The following is a 19,801-nucleotide window of genomic DNA, read 5'->3' as shown; positions in this document are numbered from 1 at the left end:
TGGGGAGTATCTGTGTAGATGTGGGTGTAGATGTAGATGTGTAAATGTGGAACAAGTAATTTGCGTCCAGGTTCTGGGTATTGGATTCCAGCACAACCATCCGATTGGACTCACGAAGTGTCGAAGTGATGGTAAGGTCACTAAAAATCGTTCACGAATCGTTGATTGGAAGATCACTGAACAGTTACATTACTATGGTGGTATACTTGTATTTTTTTATGCCTGTACTTCACCTGACAAGGGCCTTCAATACTCTCTTATACTCTAAAAAAGCACTCCGTCTTCAGGCCACGAGTGGCCTACTTGGACCATCCGACCGCCGTGTCATCATCAGTGGAGGATGCGGATAGGAGGGGCAAGGGGCAGCACACCGCTCTTCTGGTAGTTATGATGGTATTCTTTACCGAAGCCGCTACTATTCGGTCGAGTAGCTCCTCAGTTGGCATCACGAGACTGAGTGCGCCCCGAAAAATGGCAACAGCGCATGGCGGCCTGGATGGTCACCCATCCAAGTGCCGACCACGCCCAACAGCGCTTAACTTCGGTGATCTCAAGGGAACCGGTGTATCCACTGCGGCAACGCCGTTGCCCCTCTTATACAGTACTGGCCATTAAAATTGCTGCACCAAGAAGAAATGCAGATGATAAGAGGGTATTCATTGTACAAATATATTATACTAGAACTGACATGGGATTACATTTTCAGTTAGTTTGGGTGGATAGATCCTGAGAAATCAGTACCCACAACAACCACCTCTGGCCGTAATAACGGCATTGATACGCCTGGCATTGAGTCAAACAGAGCTTGGATGGCGTTTACAGGTACAGCTGCCCATGCAGCTTCAACACGATACCACAGTTCATGAAGAGTAGTGACTGGCGTATTGTGACGAGCCAGTTGCTCGGCCACCATTGACCAGAAGTTTTCAATTGGTGACAGATCTCGACAATGTGCTGGCCAAGGTAGCAGTCGAACAGTTTCTGTTTCCAGAAACGCCCGTACAGGACCTGCAACATGCCGTCGTGCATTATCCAGATGAAATGTAGGGCTTCGCAGGGCTCGAATCAAGGTTAGAGCCACCTGTCGTAACACATCTGAAATGTAAAGTCCACTCTTTAAAATGCCGTCAGTGCGAACAAGAGGTGACCGAGACGTGCAACCAATGGCACCCCATACCATCACGCCGGGTGATACGCCAGTATGGCGATGACGAATACACGCTTCAAATTTGCGTTCACCGTGACGTCGCCAAACACGGATGCGACCATCATGATGCTGTAAACAAAACCTGGATTCATCCGAAAAAGTGACGTGTTGCCATTCGTGCTACCCAGGTTCGTCGTTGAGTACACCATCTCAGGCGCTCCTGTCTGTGATGCAGTGTCAATGGTAACCGCAGCCATGGTCTCCGAGCTGATAGTCTATGCTGCTGCAAACGTCGTAGAACTGTTGGTGCAGATGGTTGTTGTCTTGCAGACGTCCCCATCTGTTGACTCATTGATCGAGACGTGGATGCACTATCTGTTACAGCCATGCGGATAAGATGCCTGTCATCACGACTGCTAGTGATACGAGGCCGTTGGCATCCAGCACGGCGTTCCGTATTACCCTCCTGAACCCACCGATTCCATATTCTGCTAACAGTCATTGGATCTCGACCAACGGAAGCAGCAATGTCGCGATACGATAAACCGCAATCGCCATAGGCTACAATCCGACCTTTATCAAAGTCGGAAACGTGATGGTACGCATTTCTCCTCCTTACACGAGGCATCACAACAACGTTTCACCAGGCAACGCCGGTCAACCGCTGTTTATGAATGATAAATCGGTTGCAGGGATTCTTCAACACCGGCATCCATATACCGTTTAATTTCACTCCTTCCTCCTTTTGATTGAAATCATTGGGGTGTTTGGTGATTTCGATTGCCTCCCTGTAGAGCCTTTCGTAATATCCGCTTGTGGCCGCTAGGACTTGCGTCTGCTCGAAACGAATATGGTGGTTACGTGGCTGGAAAGCATGCTCCGCAACAGCTGATCGTTCCGTTTCTCCTCTTCTGCAATTGACCTTGTGCTCTTCCAAACGTTTTGAAATAGTTCTTTTAGTGGTAATCACATAAACATCTCCGCAGCTGCATGGGATCCTATACACTCCAGCCGAGAAAGTAGGAGTGCCGTATTGTGCACCAGGCACACTGAGCGCCCTTCACATCTGCATCTGCCGTCCGTGAATAAGTAATAGAGTCCATGCAACATTTTGTGTTATCTTGCACCATTGGTGGCAGACTAGTAGCAGCCGTACTAATGAACTGCCGTGTTATGCGCAGGCTGCTGTTAACACGACAACACAAACGGCAGCATTTGGGATGTTGTCGTGACCAGAGTGCAAGGGCTTCTGATGAACAGCATCGCAATAGGTTCAGCGATGAATCGTATTCTGTGCTACTGTGGATGAACATGGTCGGTAAATATAGCGGGAGAGTTTCAGTTCTCCACAGCGTGGGTTCAGTTGGAGGTGAATTCTATCTCTAAGGTTATGCAGGAACTGGACTTAAGTGCCAACACGTCAAAGTTGTTGCCTCAGTTGTGGAAAAACCAGTGCCGCAAGGGACAAAAATTGATAATAATATGTTAATTACAGGCGCCACTGTCGACCGTCACGAGTTGAAACAACAGATACCAGGGTTAGGGAAAGTAAGTTCCGATTGATCGCGAAAGGAAACCACTATGATAATCAGAAATATTTTATCTGCAACAGTTAGCTACAGCTTCCAGCCACTGGTCTACATAGTCGCCAATCCGACTTAGACATTTGTCGTAGCGTTTTACCAACTTTCCAGTGCCCTCGTCATAGAAGGCAGCCGCCTGTGCTTCCCGCCAATTCTCTGCGTTCATCTATAGCTCGTTGTCTGTGCGAAAATGTTGTCTTCATAGCCAGTAATTAATGTGAGCAGAGAAGAAACACAGAGGGAGCTAATTAATGGCTGTAGTGCCGGTGATAAAACACTTCCCATCGAAAACGCTGCAGGAGCATCTTCATTGCCCCTGCAGATTGCGACCGAGAATTGTCACGAAGTAGGAAGCGTATGACAGTTATGTAATGTGCGCTGCATAACATCAGGGGAAGTCTCTCACCAGGACCTTATACTTGGCGGGAGACACTATTTTCTACGCATCTTTATGTGCTCACCATGCGCTAAGAATTGAAAAGAGCAAAATGATGCAACCGGCAGGCATACTAGAGACACTGTCGAACACAAATGTGGAAAGCTTTATTAGATTTTCACAGTGGTTTCCATTTCTTGACCGATCGAAACTTACTTTCCGAATATCCCTCGTATATGTGTCACAGTACAAGAACTCTCCGCGCAAATACTGAAGCGGTGAGCCCTCATGCTATCATGTCACTTTCTCTCTACAGGGCTACAGAGTTCAGACACCACCGACCGACCGTATACCTCAGCCTACGGCACTTCACAGCGTTTGGATATAGCATGGGCGCAGGAACAACACTGTTGACTTAACATTCCATTATCGTTAAGCAAGGATCTAGCACGTATGGCACGCTACTCACCAGAGGTTCAAATAACTGAAAAGCTAAAAATAAAACAATTGTATCAAAATTCCCAGATACGACATGCAACCGTAGAGACTCTTCACACAGAGATAGAGACGGTACCTGGATGCTTTTCGAAATGCATTGGCCAAAGGCATTACGCGTAGCCGCAGTTTTTGGGACGCAAACAAAAGCTATATCTTACTTGTGACATGTACATAAAATAATGTAGTTCAGGGATGTGTACACCATACTATGGGAACTCACTGAAAATTTGTTAATGGCCTCGAAGTATTATCATCGGCCTCCAGCAACTGAATATAGTTAGTAGTAAAGGAATCGAAATTTCACACCGCATTACCTTCCACAAGAATCTGGATCCCATCTGAAGAAACATGTTAGTGGCAATTAGTTACCTAACGGCAGTTAGCACAGGAAGGAATAACGGCAAATTTTGGAAATCTGTGGTAAATTACTATGGGACCAAACGGCTAAGGTCATCGGTCCCACACACACACACACACTCGAACCTCCAACGGGCGGAGCCGCGCGAACGGTGTCAAGGTGCCCTAGACCGCTCGGCTACCCCGCGTGGGAGAGTAACGGAGGGGGGCGGGGGATTTAATAAGCTAGGAAAAGGACTGAAAATTCGCATTTTACTGATGCATTAAGTATGTAGAGACACTGAATTCGCCTAAGATGGTATAATAGCAGTCATAATAATAATAATAATTATTATTATTACTGCCACTAGTATTATTATTACTACTACGACTACTAGCAGGATAATTACTGTGTAAGTCGGCTGTTTAGGTTTTTATGCTGGTAACGCCATGTAGCGCTCTGTATGAAAATCACTGGCTGTGCTGTGTGCAGTATGTGGCTGGTTGACATTGTTGGAATATTCGCTATTGTAGTGTTGGGCAGTTGGATGTGAACAGCGCGTAGCGTTGCGCAGTTGGAGGTAAGCCGCCAGCAGTGGTGGATGTGGGAAGAGAGATGCCAGAGTTTTGAGAGGTTGCTATTAGCGGACGATCTGGACGTGAGTCATTCAGAAAAAGGAAATCTGTAAAGATGACTTTTGAATATTATTAAGGTAAATACATTGTTTGTTCTCTATCAAAATCTTTCATTTGCTAACTATGCCTATCAATAGTTAGTGCCTTCACTAGTTAGAAACTCTTATTTAGCTGGCAGTATTGGTGCTCGCTGTATTGCAGTAGTTTGAATAATGAAGATTTTTAGTGAAGATCAGAATAAGTAAAGAGAGAAATGTCTAAGTACGTTCATTTTTACTCAACTGTTTGAAAATCAAATAACGTAAGAGGTTTTCCAGCACTGATATTTTTAATTTTTCTAACGGGACGTTTCAACTGCTCTTCCTTCTCATCCTACTCCATGTCCTACTAGTAGCAGTGTCAGTAATAATAGTAATAATAGTAGCAGAGCTTCGTATCGTACTTTAGAATAACGCAGGCACTGCAATATCGTATTTATCCGCCGACACGGAACGAATCAACGAACAACCTGAATGGGCGTCATCGGACATTACCCTGAACAAATTCAACAAACAATATAGAACAAAATGAGATAAAAAAAATAAAAATAAGTAAAATGGTAAGGCTACAGCTCGCGATAAGGGGGAAATTCGTGTTCGAGTTCCGGTCTAATACAAATTTTCGTTTTCGTCATTCAATTCTACAGCTAATGGTTGTCTATATTCACAACTGCAGATACATTAAATGTCAGCATAAAAGTTTACCGGCGCAACAACCGTAATAATTATTAATTCTAATAATAATAATAATAATAATAACAATAACAATAATAATAATAAAATCAGAACAGCACACATTGAATTGAGAAATATCTACAGTAAAAATGTTGTTCTGCAGATGTTAAATTAAGGCGTTGTAACACAGTTGTAAATTCAGGAGTCGTCTATGGGTCAGAAAACTACTTTTACATGAGTGTGAAACGGGATCAGAAGGTTTGGAAAAAGAAGAAGAATCTTGCAAATAATGTTGGGTTCAATCAAGAACGAAGATGTAAATTGAGTTTTGAGACTAAATAAGGAACTACAATCACTCTGGCGTAAAATAACACATCATATTAGGCAAAGACGTATTTCAATCTATAGACACCTAGAGAGTTTGTAGGAAAACAGATTAACGAAGAAGATCGACATAATCTTCCAAATCTGGAAAAACAGACAATGAAAATGGGAGAAGGGAAGCAGGATAAAAAATAACGTAGAAGAAATGCAGACTGAACGGAGACGTTGCTCAAAGTAGACAAATTCAGAACAGAAATCAAGGTCACAGGTTTTCAGGGAGATAAGAACGAACAGGAAAACTATTGCAGTCATCTGGTAACTTTAGAGGAAAAAGAGCTCGTTCTGAGAAAGTAGAAGAATTTTGGAGTAGGATGAAGAAAATAGAAATAAGTAGCTTTCTTGACGCGAGCCTTAGTTGGCCTGACACGAAATCATATAATAATAATAGTAATAATAATAATAATAGTAATAACAATTGTAGTAATAATAATAACACTAATAATAATAACAATAAACAGTTACAAAAGCTTGACTGGGAGCAAATACAGTCATTTAAGAGACTGCATAATAATGATCGTCATACGGAGACCGCAAATTGTCTTTCGTCAACATTATAGATAAATGTAGGATATCCAGGTGCCAATGGAATTATTATGACCTTACGGAAAATGATTATACGAGCCAATAATAACCCATAGATCGCTCATTACACTGACAAATGTTTGACATGGTGCTGCATTTGTGTACGGAACTACTGTAATGGGTCGTGGAACAATAGCAAAACTAATGAAATGCTGCTGCTGTCGCTAATGGGTACTTTACTAAGTACACGACGGTTTTAGGCCTTCATAATTAGGCCATTTATGTTGAGAAGCAACGTCGTGTATAGACCGAAATCGGAAGTGGGCTTAATAAGGTGTCTATTTCGAACTGAAGAGTGTTTCAATTAAATGAACACAATTGCAGAGTAACAGCGCCCTCTGAATACAGAAACTAATAATAGCAAGACCGTTTCTGGAAATTAGAATCACTGTACACAGTATGGCATTTCAATAGGAGAATGGGATTTACAACATTCCAGATGAGTCTACTCGCTTGTAGATTTACTTCTATTTACACTTGGAGATGTTAAGGATTAAAACCTTGGTTCTGTGGGGGCTGTAATAATTGGTCAGGAATTCATATTTATGTCAGCACAACTGGTATTAGAGATAGTTGAGAAGTGACTCCAAGAGGCAGTCAAATAATTTCCTATGTTTTCTTTTTCTGCCTTTATCCCTTATTAACGACCTGACGCATTCAACGCAAATTCGACGACAACTCAGCTTATCTGATCACTCTACTCAGTTTGCAGCCACTTACACGTTCTTCTACAAGTTACAATCTTTTTTCCTTTATTTCGTTGGGAGCATTTCTGATGCTTAAGTACAGACAATGTTGCTACCTAAGACTTTTCCTTTAACTTCATAATTATGCAAACTGGAAATTGTATGTTCCTCCTCACATCGAAAATGTAATTGTTCCATCACATTTCAGGACCATACAACATATCTTAAAAATTTATGTGACGGTAATAAAACCTACGAAAGACATTTGACTTGGTTTCCAGTTTTGTTTAATCCCCGTGTGTTATTTATATAACCTACAATTAAAATTTTTGTGATGATATTAAATGGCCGATGGAGACAGATACAGATTATTCCATATAAATTTTCTAAATTATAGTAGGAAGTGGATTAGTTACCAATGAAATCGGTGACTCCATACAACTCGGAACGGCGACTTGGGATGAACTGGTTGTCCTTAAAGTACACGTTAAGCGATGACATACGGTACCTGAAAATGAGCAGCATATTGTCTTTGTTATTCTGGTCATAATATTTTCAGTAACTCTAGACGTCACGTCATTCAATTTGAGTCATAGTAAGAAAGAAGATAAGCTTCAGTTTGGTAACATTTCGGTAGTATTTACAACAAAGAGCCAAAGAAACTGGTACACCTGCATAATATCCTTTGGGCCCCCGCGAGCACGCAGAAGTGCCGCAACACGACGTAGCATGGAATCTGCTAATGTCTGAAGTAGTGCTGGAGGGAACTGACGCAATGAATGCTTCAGGGCTGTTCATAAATCCGTAAGAGTAGGAGGGGTGAAGATCTCTTCTGAACAGTACGTGTCAAGGCATCCCAAATATGCTCAATAATGTTCATGTCTGGGGAGTTTGGCGGTCAGCGGAAATTGAAACTCAGAAAAGTGTTCCTGGAGTCACTCTGTAGAAATTCGAACCTGTGGGGGGTCGAAGTATCCTGCTGGAGTTGCCCGAGTCCGTCGGAATGCACAATGGACATGAATGGATGCAGGTGATCAAACAGGATGCTTACGTACGTGTCACCTGTCACAATCGTATCTAGACATATCAGGAGTCCCATATCATTCCAACTGCACACGCCCCACACCGTTACAGAGCCTCCTCCATCTTGAACAGTCCCCTGCTGGCACGCTGGGCCCATGGATTCATGACGTTGTTCCCATACCCGTATACCTCCATCCGCTCGATACAATTTGAAACAAGACTCGTCCGAACAGGCAACAGGTTTCCAGTCACCAACAGTCCAGTGTCGGTGTTGACGGGCCCAGATGAGGCGTAAAGTTTTGTGTCGTGCAGTCATCAAGGGTACAAGAGTGGGCCTTCGGTTCCGAAAGCCCATGTCAATGATCTTCCGTTGAATGGTTCGGACGCTGGCACTTACTGGTGGCCCGTCATTGAAATCTGCAGCAGTTTTCGGAAAGGTTGCACTTCTGTCACGTTAAAAGATTGTTTCCTGTCGTCGTTAGCCCGTTGTTGTAGGGTCTTTTTCTGGCCTCAGCGATTTCGGAGATTTGATGTTCTACCTGAGTCCTGATATCGACGGTACACCCGTGAAATGGTCGTACGGGAAAATCCCCACTTCATCGCTGCCGCGGAGATGCTGTGTCCCATCGCTCGTGCTCCGGTTATAACACCAAGTCCAAACTCACTTTCATCTTGATAACCTGCCATTGTAGCACCAGTAGCCAATGCAACAACTGCGCCAAACATTTGTTGTCGTACATAGGCGTTGCCGACCGCAGCGCCGTATTCTGCCTGTTTACATACCTCTGCATGTGAATACGCATGCCTATACGAATTTCTTTGGCGATTCAATGTATATGTGTTCAATATTTCTTTATACAGATAGTACAAAAGAATATGATTTAGTAGTTACTCCATGCTAGAAACTCTGCAGCAGCCGTAGTGCTCTTTGTACAACAGCAGAAGTGGGTACTAATAGTTACTCTATTGAGCACTTTCATCATGACCTTAAAAAAAAAGTTGTTTACGTGACAACGATGTAGTCTAAAACAAATGTAAATTCTGAGAAAGCTGAACAATATGGAAAATTTAGATTCAGCTGCAGACTCTTGGGATGAAATTTTTTCACATTATATTGGTTATTGGTGAATACTGTGTACCTGAAAGTATATCCGAGCATTTTGTATTAGTTCATATGTAACGGTGTAGGCAAACGTTAAACTGACCATGCTGACTGATGGACTGTGGGGATTATCGACAGTAATTTCAGTATTAGGAAAACCATAGCTGTGGAGTAAATCACGTTGTTTACCCTATCGTGTTTTTGTATAACAATCAAACATTCTCCCGGCGGAGTAGAAATGTATTTTCTAACCTACGTGTTTAGTGACATGTCGCTATGTGAACCACATGATGACTTCAAACAAAGACCTTACAGCGTTAAATACAGCGATACAATCAGAATCGTTTTTTTACTTTGGAGTGGAGGGTGCACTGACCTGAAACTTCTTGGTAGATTAAAACTGCGAGCAGCGCTGGGCCTCTAACGTGGGACATTTTCAAAGGCCCCAGGTCGAGTCCCTGTCCGTCACAAAGTTTTAATATACCTAGAAGATGCATACCGATACATTGTTTTGTAAAACAGGTAAAAGATGAATTGAATAATTAGGCGATATAGAAAATGTTGACTAAATTAGTCAATTTTTTTTTCTTTCAATCCTCGTTCACTGTTTTCATGGCATTTATGAGATTTGTGACGGCTGTTGTGCAGTAATCAGAAATACCGAACTATTGACTCGGATTTATGGACCTGCTAAGTGAGGAACGGCTATATCAGTGTCTCTGGTACTCGTAAAAAAAAAGAAAAAAAACGATTTGGTAGACGATTTGGCATCAAAAGACTTGCGAATGGAGCCTACCTCAAGAGAGACCTGCTACTGCCCCTAGTGAGGTGATATCTCTCGGTCTATTCCCGGCGCAGATATGACAGTGCTAACAAAATGTGGCGTAATTTCTGATACGACAATTCGCTGCAAACGTCCAGTCACAAATTGAGCATTTCACACAGAGTTCATAACAGACGTTCGAAAATGAGGAGGGGTATTAGAATTGTACACATTTATTACATATATTACTATATATTATCTCGAAGAAAAGTTGGCTTCAGCCGCGCGGAGTGGCCGCGAGGTTTGAGGAGACATGTCACGGATTGCGCTGCCCCTTCCGCCGGAGGTTCGAGTCCTCCCTCGGGCATGGGTGCATGTGTTGTTCTTAGCATAAGTTAGTTTAAGTAGTGTCTAAGACTAGCGACCGATGACCTCAGCAGTATGGTCCCTTAGGAATTCACACACATTTGAACATCTTAAAAGTTAGCTTCACAGCGATTGTTTGAAAACTTGCTCCATATTCGAGCTTTCGTGAAATACATAGACTTGATTCTTCACGTAATGTCAGACACTCTAATTCTGTGCTACGTGGCGCCGAAAAACAGAGGGTGCATAGATACGCCTCCAGAGCGCTATCTGAATGTCGATGATCGTCACAAGTGAATCACTAACACTACAACCCTTTGGTGAATATATATTATATCCTGGTACCACTGAAGCGAACCTCTTCATTTAACACTTACATCCAAGCGTAGTGTTTTATATTTTCGTTTATTCTCTGGTTCGGGTAGAGTACTTCCTTGTGAGCTCATCACACTAAATTTTCACCTGTGTTCTGTAACACGCCATTGAATTAGTAGGCTGTTCTGTCTGGCGTCGCTGGCTCAGGTGTAGTATCGACTATCTCTCTTGCGGCCCCATTGCCAATATCTATAAGGAAAAGTTGGTATCTGTGGGTTGTGTCCTTAGGTGGTTCAAATGGTTCTTAGCACTATGGGACTCAACTTCTGATGTCATCAGTCCCCTAGAACTTAGAACTACTTAAACCTAACTAACCTAAGGACATCACACACATCCATGCCAGAGGCAGGATTCGAACCTGCGACTGTAGCGGTCCCGCGCTTCCAGACTGTAGTGCCTAGAACCGCTCGGCCACACAGGCCGACAATGTGTCCTTAGGTCTTTGCTTGCCGATGTATATATAAGGGGTTCGCTGGCCCGAGAGGGAGGCACGAAGTTTGGGGATTGACGGTAGCGTCGCGACAAGAGTTTGTGACCAGGCTCGAGCGGCCGAAGGGACTAGCTGCACAAGGAGGGCCTGCGCAGAGCGAAGATACCGGAGTACTTCACCGGTGTCAGCGGTGACTACAAGCCGCAGGCCGACATCCCGTCGGCTGGTTGGCATCATTCGTGTCGGACCACTGCTCGTGGCCTGGCTGCCCTCTTCTACCTGGCTTTCATCGGCAGCACTCAGTAACCGATGTGACACACCGTAGACCCTTGGAACTGCTTGCTGATAAAGAGCAGTAAAATTCTGTAATCCTCGTGGTGATTTGTTTCTTGGTCCGCCAGCCCTACTCATTATTTTCTGGTTTGTACCTGACCCTCAGAGTTTCACTCGGTCGGCTCTTTGGTCGTAAATTTAGCAAGAACAACTGTACTAAGGCACAGGTTGCCGTTAAACAAAAGAGGGACCTTGTGGTTAGATTTAGCTGTTAACCGGTCCAATTCGTTGATTGTAATTGCATTTCTTAGTCATTAGCTATAATTCGAACAACCTATTGTACTAAGCCGTTCGTTTCCGTGTTTAAAGACCCGGACATTATTGGTGTATTTTAGCTGGATCTTGTGGTTCCGTCGAGTGAGTTCTCTTGTAATAACTGTTCACAAGGAATGTTTTAAGACATTCCTTCAGAGCGGTCTTAATAACTGACAATCTGTTTAACTTTGAAAATATTAACAGCCATTTGTCACAAGTGCTTTAGTCAAAATAAAATTGTCAGAAGGGAAGGGTTGGGATCCAGTCGCACCTTGTTTGCCAATTGAAATTGAGAGGTTGGTTGCTTTGAAGTAGCCTTATCAATGTCATATTGTTTGCTAATCTGTTTAACCTTTTTGCACAGGTGCGCATCTTAACCCGAACATTTCGTCATGCAGATTTCAAATTGAAAGTTGTCTTCTGTTTTGGGTAATTGAATCACTCTTGTCATCAATGGTACCTATATAGTTTTCACGTGCTGCAGAAGGGCATTTAATAAGACAGACTGCCCGCATCTCGTGGTCGTGCGGTAGCGTTCTCGCTTCCCACGCCCGGGTTCCCGGGTTCGATTCCCGGCGGGGTCAGGGATTTTCTCTGCCTCGTGATGGCTGGGTGTTGTGTGCTGTCCTTAGGTTAGTTACGTTTAAGTAGTTCTAAGTTCTAGGGGACTTATGACCACAGCAGTTGAGTCCCATAGTGCTCAGAGCCATTTGAACCAATAAGACAGACTGTGTCCAGCGCGGTAATAAACACCGCTGTTTCACCCGATAACGGGCGTTATTCAGGTGAGGCCGTCTTGTAATCATTGTCATTTTATTTGCTATTTTGCAATACAGCACTTCAGATTCATTTTGCAAAGATTAAAATCTTATTCAAGTTTAGATTTAAGGTCAAAAGAATTTTTCAAATTTGTTCATTTTGTTAAAGAAAATTTTATGTTTAAATGCTTCGATTATCTGTAAAACACATTTTATAGATTGTTAAATAAACAGGTTGTGGGAAAAGAAAGTTATATTGGTGAGTCCTCCCTTCCACGTTTTCCTCAATTCTAGTAAGTACCTCGTATCAGATACCAATAAAAAGGTCTCTTAAAGCATTTGTTAATATACCTAGTTTCTCAAGGACGTCTCTGTAGGACATGTGAAGAGGAATATCAGCCAATACTCTTGTAAAAGGCTTCTGGGTCTTGGACAGGTTATCTCCGTAAGCTGCGTTAAAAAACTCATCAGCAGATATAAAAATCCATAATAATGTGGTTAATTCATCTTTATATCATTTGTAATAATTAGTTGTGCATCTTTGTCCGTCAGTACACGCTTTGGTGTGACTCAAATTTTTGGTGAGGGTTTTGTTCTAACCGGGTTCCCTCGCATTCAATTTACAACTTTCTGGATGCCAGTTCATTAGCTGGAAGGCGCATATGAGGATTTTTGCGCAGATGATTTTCGAGTTGATATTTTTGGTAGTTAGTTGTCATTACTGGTACAGCTACAAACAGCTTTTACTCGATACCTCCGAAAATATGCTGCCAGAGCTGTAAGAGCACGATCATCTGCATAAATTAAGTTCTCTGTCCAGTATGGCAGTACACGTGCTAGAGGCAGCCTATTGCTTTGTGTCATCCATCAGTTTTTACCTTCTTGGCACTTTCACAAACTATCTGCAATCTGAAGACTTTTTCCTATACTGTTAATAAAACTAGTCTTTACTTGTACTAAAAGTCTTCTGGAAGTACTGCCGTGTCATCTTACAGAATTCTAAAAATGCTAAAAGTAGTAAAATACAACTTTATACTCACAAAGGTTTTTAATATGACCAACATCGCCCATGAAAGTATTTATGTTAGTCTCTGGTTATTTTGCCGTTGACACAATGACACGATGGCCGCTGTGGTGTCTGAAAGAGTTGACTTGAGAGTTGTTGTCTTTAGTGATGACAGTTGGTTCTGTCTGTATGCGAGTGGTGGACGTATACGTGCATGGCGTCGAGCTGATCAGCTACCTACTCCAGAGTGCATTCGCCCACGACACACAGCTTCTATCCCAGACTTCATGCTGTGAATGGTCATCTGGTACAACTAGGGCCAAATTTTATGTTTTTGTTCTCGCGTCGCTACTCTCCGCCTGCCTACCACGCAGCGGGTCCGGTTTCGATTTCCGGCCGGGTTAGGGATTTTCTCCGCCCGTGGACTGGGTGTTATGTTGTCCTCATCATCCTTTCATCGTCACCGACGCGCAAGTCGCCCATTGTGGTGTCGACTGAAATAAGACTTGTACCCGGCGGTTGAACTTCCCGGTTGGGGCCTACCAGCCAACAATGTCACACGATCATTTCATTTTTTACCTTGCTCTTTCTTCTACAGAAAGGTGATGTGTTTTTTCAGCAGGACAGTGCACGACCACATACGACTGTTGCAACCAAACGTGCTCTTCTTGGAATACGACAACTACTGTCCTGCCCACCAAGATCGCCAGACCGCTCTCCAAATGAACACGTATGGGACATGATGAAGTGTGAATTTACTAGTGCTCCAGGGCCAGCAGGAGGAACCATCGCCGAATTGCAACAAAGGGCGTCAGCCGCTTGGGGAGAGCTGTCATAGAATGCTGTTCAACTTATTCTTCATCTTTTGCATGCGACAACAGACACATGCTTTTCCGCCAGAGGGGTGTATACTGTGTGTTGATGTCACTGTCTGGGCAACCTTTACTGTAAGCCTACTCCTACACTGATGAACTACCTGTCACCTTACTTGTCAATGAAATGAAATTTTCATCGAGGGTGCCGCACATTTTTCCGACAATGTAATGTATGATAAAAGAGTAAATGCTCCCAGATCGCTGCGCACGGTACGTACTCGTGGGACTCAGGCCTATAATGGATTAAGAGAGCTGAAGGAGGGAAAATTATGTGCTTACACCAATAATCATCAGAATGAAAATGTTGGCAAATTTGACAGTCAATAACACTTTTTTAAATTTGATTTTGTGTCAAGAAAAAAAGAATCTGGAGACTGCAAAGGCAAGGAGGTCCACAAGGATGGATTTTCACGAATGGAGGTTCTACTGCAGCCTCTTAGATTCCACCTGTTCAAAGATGTGCAACATTTGTCGACGTAATAAGATACTTTTGTGAAATACTGACCCCACAGTTTCAGCGAAGTTGATCTTCTGCGCCTGAAAGTACGCTTCTGTGTCCAGGTCTGCCTGGGAGATCTCTGCGTCGAAGCTGAGGTCTGTGCAGGAAGGGAGGCAGTCGCAGTCGTTGGAGCCGGAATCCGTGTCGGCATCGTCAGAATGCAACTCCATCAGCACTTTCCGCTCCACAAGTTCCACTGATTGAAAACAAAAACAATGTATGAGGAGTGATGCACTAGTGAAAAAAGAAGCACTAAAAAATTCGTGCGAATCCGGAGCTAGTTGGCGCGGCTGACTGCCATGCGGAGGACCCAGGTTCGATTCCCGGTACAGTCAAGAACATTTCCTTGGTGAGAGGAGTGGAACGGTGTACTTTCAGCCTCGTTATGCAAACTGAGAAGCTACTTGACCTACTCGTAGTGGCTCCAGGTCGCGAAAGCTGACAAAGGCTGGGCGAGCGGTCTGCTGACCCTACGCCTTTCATACCACAACCAGTCCCCCTCCGCAGCGTAGCGGTAGCGTTACCGCCTACCACACAGAGGGCCCGGGTTCGATTCCCGGCATGAGACTGGATGTTGTGTGTCCATCATCATTTTCATCATCATTGACGTGCAAGTCGCCGAAGTGGCGTCAACTAAAAAGGACTTGCAATACGGCGGCCGAACTCCCCCGAATGGGGACCTGCCGGCCAACAATGCCATACAATCATTTTCCTTTACCACAACCAATGATGCTATTGGCATAGGTCGGAACCGATGGACGGAATGGACAAAGTTTGTATTTAATGAGGAATTCACTCATAGAGAACCTTCTACTAATTAATTTTATGTTATGTCTAAAATTCTTTAAAATTCAAATACTTACCCGCCATAGAAAACCGCTTTCCTTGCCAATACACTCTTTCAAATTCTATAGGTGGCAGGGGCAAAATACAGGGACCGAAAGGCTATTTACAATTTGTACAGAAACCAGATGGCAGTTATAAGAGTCGAGGGGCACGAAAGGGAAGCAGTGGTTGGGGAGGGAGTGAGACAGGGTTGTAGCCTCTCCCCGATGTTATTCAATCTGTATATTGAGCAAGCAGTAAAGGAAACAAAAGAAAAATTCGGAGCAGGTATTAAAATCCATGGAGAAGAAATAAAAACTTTGAGGTTCGCCGATGACATTGTAATTCTGTCAGAGACAGCAAAGGACTTGGAAGAGCAGTTGAACGGAATGGACAGTGTCTTGAAAGGAGGATATAAGATGAACGTGAACAAAAGCAAAACGAGGATAATGGAATGTAGTCGAATTAAGTCGGGTGATGCTGAGGGAATTAGATTAGGAAATTAGACACTTAAGGTAGTAAAGGAGTTTTGCTATTTGGGGAGCAAAATAACTGATGATGGTCGAAGTAGAGAGGATATAAAATGTAGATTGGCAATGGCAAGGAAAGCGTTTCTGAAGAAGAGAAATTTGTTAACGTAGAGTTTAGATTTAAGTGTCAGGAAGTCGTTTCTGAAAGTATTTTTTTGGAGCGTAGCCACGTATGGAAGTGAAACATGGACGATAAATAGTTTGGACAAGAAGAGAATAGAAGCTTTCGAAATGTGCTGAAGATTAGATGGGTAGGTCGCATAACTAATGAGGGGTATTGAATAAAATTAGGGAGAAGAGGAGTTTGTGGCTGAACTTGACAAGAAGAAGGGACCGGTTGGTAGGACATGTTCTGAGGCATCAAGGGATCACAAATTTAGAATTTGAGGGCAGCGTAAAAATCGCAGAGGGAGACCAAGAGATGAATACACTAAGCAGATTCAGAAGGATGTAGGTTGCAGTAAGTACTGGGAGATGAAGAAGCTTGCACAGGATAGAGTAGCATGGAGAGCTGCATCAAACGAGTCTCAGGACTGAAGACCACAACAACAACAATCCACCATAGACTTCGTTGTGCTGCTAGAGCCTGTCAGGGACTGTTTTTGTTGGTGTCGTTGTGGTCTTCAGTCTGAAGACAGTTTTCTCAAATGGTCTTCAGTCCAGGGAATGTTTTCCCCACTTACCCGTTGCCGCCACTCTCCACCGTCCATCCAAAATCAACGTACACAACAACTGATACGGACCTTCAGAACTCTGGGGCTTGAAAAATAAACTCTCGCCACATTATTTGAGTATATGGCAAACGAATCGATTATGAAGCTTAGTGTACAGAATATACGAGAAAGGAGAAATACCAGAAGGCTTCCAGAAGAATGCCTGACAATGGAAACGGAACTTACGGACTCTCGAGGCACGTTAGTAGAATTTGTTGACGTGGCAAAAGCGTTTGATAGGTGATTGGTACGGTATAGTCAGTGAAATTATAACTTGAAAATCGTGTCTTATAGAAAGGCTAAAATTAGGTGACACCAAGTGGGCTATTGTGACACATTAAAAATTATTAATAAGTCATATAAACTACTGAGGTGTTAAACAGCTTTACATAATGTGTCTGAAAGTCTATATTATCTTTGGGACCGCCTCTTATACCAGTTTTTCCGTTATCATTCTTTGTCATATTTCCTACAGGCCGTCATGGTGGACGAAAATGTTACGCACAGCACGACAACGCTGATAGGTTCAGCAACTTAATTCCGCATGACGCACTTCTCACAACACAGAAGCATTTGTAAATGCCACCAGGTGGTAAAATGCAAGAAAGGTAACCTTACATAAAGTGCAGGGTGCCTCATGTGCCAGAACTGTCACGGAACGTATGTTGGTCAATTCCTTCGGCAAGCCGTGCCTTTCTTGAGCTCGGAAGTGACGCAGTGACAATAAAAAAGATAAATCTCCGTCTACCGACCCTGGGACGCTATTCGATACTGATCGGCTTCCGTGCAATCTTCTGCCAAAGGCATAATTCAGGTGCGCTATGTAGAGGCATTTGGTCAGCACATCTCTGTCCCGACCGTTGACAGCTTCCCAGACCATGAAGCAGGTACTTCTCCCTCGAATGGCTCCTTAATTGGCATCACGGGTCTGAGAGCACCCCGTTTCAATCCTCCATTCAATGTAAATCCCTGGCCGCACAGAGAATCGATCGGGATCCTCCGCATTGCCATCAGGCACACTAACCTGTTAGCTGTGGAGGTTGACTGTAGCGTATCGTTCAAGAGTACGACGCTTGCTGTAGGTTGATGTTTAAACATACGAAATTCGTCCTAGCAAACGCTGAAAGATCCGTCAAATTAGAAAGAAAATCATATAAGAATTTTTAACTTTTATAAAATGTGAAATCTGTTATGTCCTTGAGCATAAAATTTGCGAGTCGAGGAATAATTATTGTGAGACAACACATGACATTACTTTACACAGTAGACTGTTGCGCTTTAAAGACATGTTCTTTCATGAAGTCTTATAAACTCTTCATTGCAATATTTCAGTTTTATCGATAAGAACTAGTGAAGTTGCTACACCGAAAGTAATTTCTGAATAATAAAGAAAAGTTATTGTATCACAGAGATGATAAATACGTCAACTATAACGTATCGCAGCTGTACTTAAACCAAGAAATAAAATTAAGTTTGATTCATCTCATTAAGCAATGCTGAGAACAAAAGTTCATTATTTTAAAGCCGGCCGCGGTGGCCGTGCGGTTCTAGGCGCTGCAGTCCGGAACCGCGGGACTGCTACGGTCGCAGGTTCGAATCCTGCCTCGGGCATGGATGTGTGTGATGTCCTTAGGTTAGTTACGTTTAAGTAGTTTTAAGTTCTAGGGGACTGATGACCTAAGATGATAAGTCCCATAGTGTTCAGAACCATTTGAACCATTTTAAAATCTAGGTGACACTGTCAAGAATGAAGAGGTACAACATCGTGGCTGTAAAAAGACATCGAAGGAATTTTCCTCATACACGAAAGTAATATCACAGTGCAACAGCTTGGTAAGAAAACACGAAAAACTTTACAGACTTGTAATGAAGTACGCGGATTCCAGAATTGACTCAAGGATCAACTGTAACGATTTTTGCGACTTTTGTGACATAGTCTAACATTCCGAGGTCAGTCACACTGTCGTATCGTTACATATACTATACATTATAGAACGCAACTAAATTACACTTACAGGAGATGCTTAAAGTGTTGTCCACCAACAACGGCGTGGTACCTTATGGATGGATTTTGGGACACTTGACGAGTTTCTGCTGCCGAAATTCTTCACAAGCTGGATACTCTGTTCCACTTTTTGGGGATTTTAGGCGTACATCTCATAACATACACCAAAAGATAAGAATCAGATGGATTTAGATCTCGCGAACGAGAAATGCAGAGAACTATCCAGTCATCAATCCAGTCATCAAACACATCTTAGCCGCATTGGTAGTGCGTATTCCCGCACAGACCAGCACGAGATAACAGTACTATTTTCGTTAAGTCAGTTCTTAAAAGAGGTTGCAATACTTATCTCACATCATTATCAGGAGTTATGGTCTGGCGCAGAAAAATCGTCCAATAATTCATACTGTAACAATTCCAACAGACACTTCTGTTCTCATACCAAGAAGAACCACTCGACGTAACCTTTTGCGAGTGGAACACGGAAGAGGGGAAATGACAGTGTTACCCAAAGTGCCCACATACCAGAGAAGAAATTGAATTGTATTGTCATCTAGTTCTGAGTATGATGCAAGTTTCAAGTCTCTGGCTCATTGGGAAATAACAGTGGTAAACAAAGTGTCATCTACCCCGTACCACACAAGAGAGCGAGGTAATATTGCATTGTCATCCAGTTCTGAGCTATGCTTAAAAGTTTCAGGTCCTTAGCTCGTCGAGATGCTAGTTTAAAATTAACTGAAAAATTGTACCTAACAAGAAAGCGGTAATATCTTCCCCCCTCTCTCTGTTCAGCTGTAACCGTCCCGCCGCAAACCGCCCAGAACGCATTCCGATACTATACACACATCACGCCAGTCCCGCAGGGCAGCCGAGATGTCACACATTGCCAACCTGTTTCACCACCACCCCCATCCCTCCACAACAGAACGACACGAATGCTAGTTAGTCCTGCTTGTCACCCAATTACGAGCTAAGTTTAAAACATAATCCCTCCATTTCGTT

General features: G+C 43.2%; 1 protein-coding gene and 1 pseudogene across 1 annotated transcript in view; both read right to left on the bottom strand.

The window, feature by feature from the left end:
• Window positions 1–19,801, bottom strand: part of LOC126235361 (pickpocket protein 28-like) — a 174,058-nt gene that overhangs the window by 2,397 nt on the left and 151,860 nt on the right. Inside the window, exons 9-10 of the mRNA XM_049944083.1 lie at window positions 14,733–14,922; window positions 7,358–7,449 (exon numbers count right to left, since the gene is read on the bottom strand). Of these exons, the coding sequence (XP_049800040.1) occupies window positions 7,358–7,449; window positions 14,733–14,922 (282 nt within the window). The remainder of the gene's footprint in view (window positions 1–7,357; window positions 7,450–14,732; window positions 14,923–19,801) is intronic.
• On the bottom strand, window positions 473–590 carry LOC126238685 (5S ribosomal RNA; annotated as a pseudogene).

The sequence above is a fragment of the Schistocerca nitens genome, chromosome 2 (genome assembly GCF_023898315.1).
Source record: "Schistocerca nitens isolate TAMUIC-IGC-003100 chromosome 2, iqSchNite1.1, whole genome shotgun sequence".
In the NCBI taxonomy this organism is placed as follows: domain Eukaryota; kingdom Metazoa; phylum Arthropoda; class Insecta; order Orthoptera; family Acrididae; genus Schistocerca; species Schistocerca nitens.
Note: the sequence above shows the minus strand (reverse complement) of the source record. Positions and strands in the feature narration are given on the sequence as shown.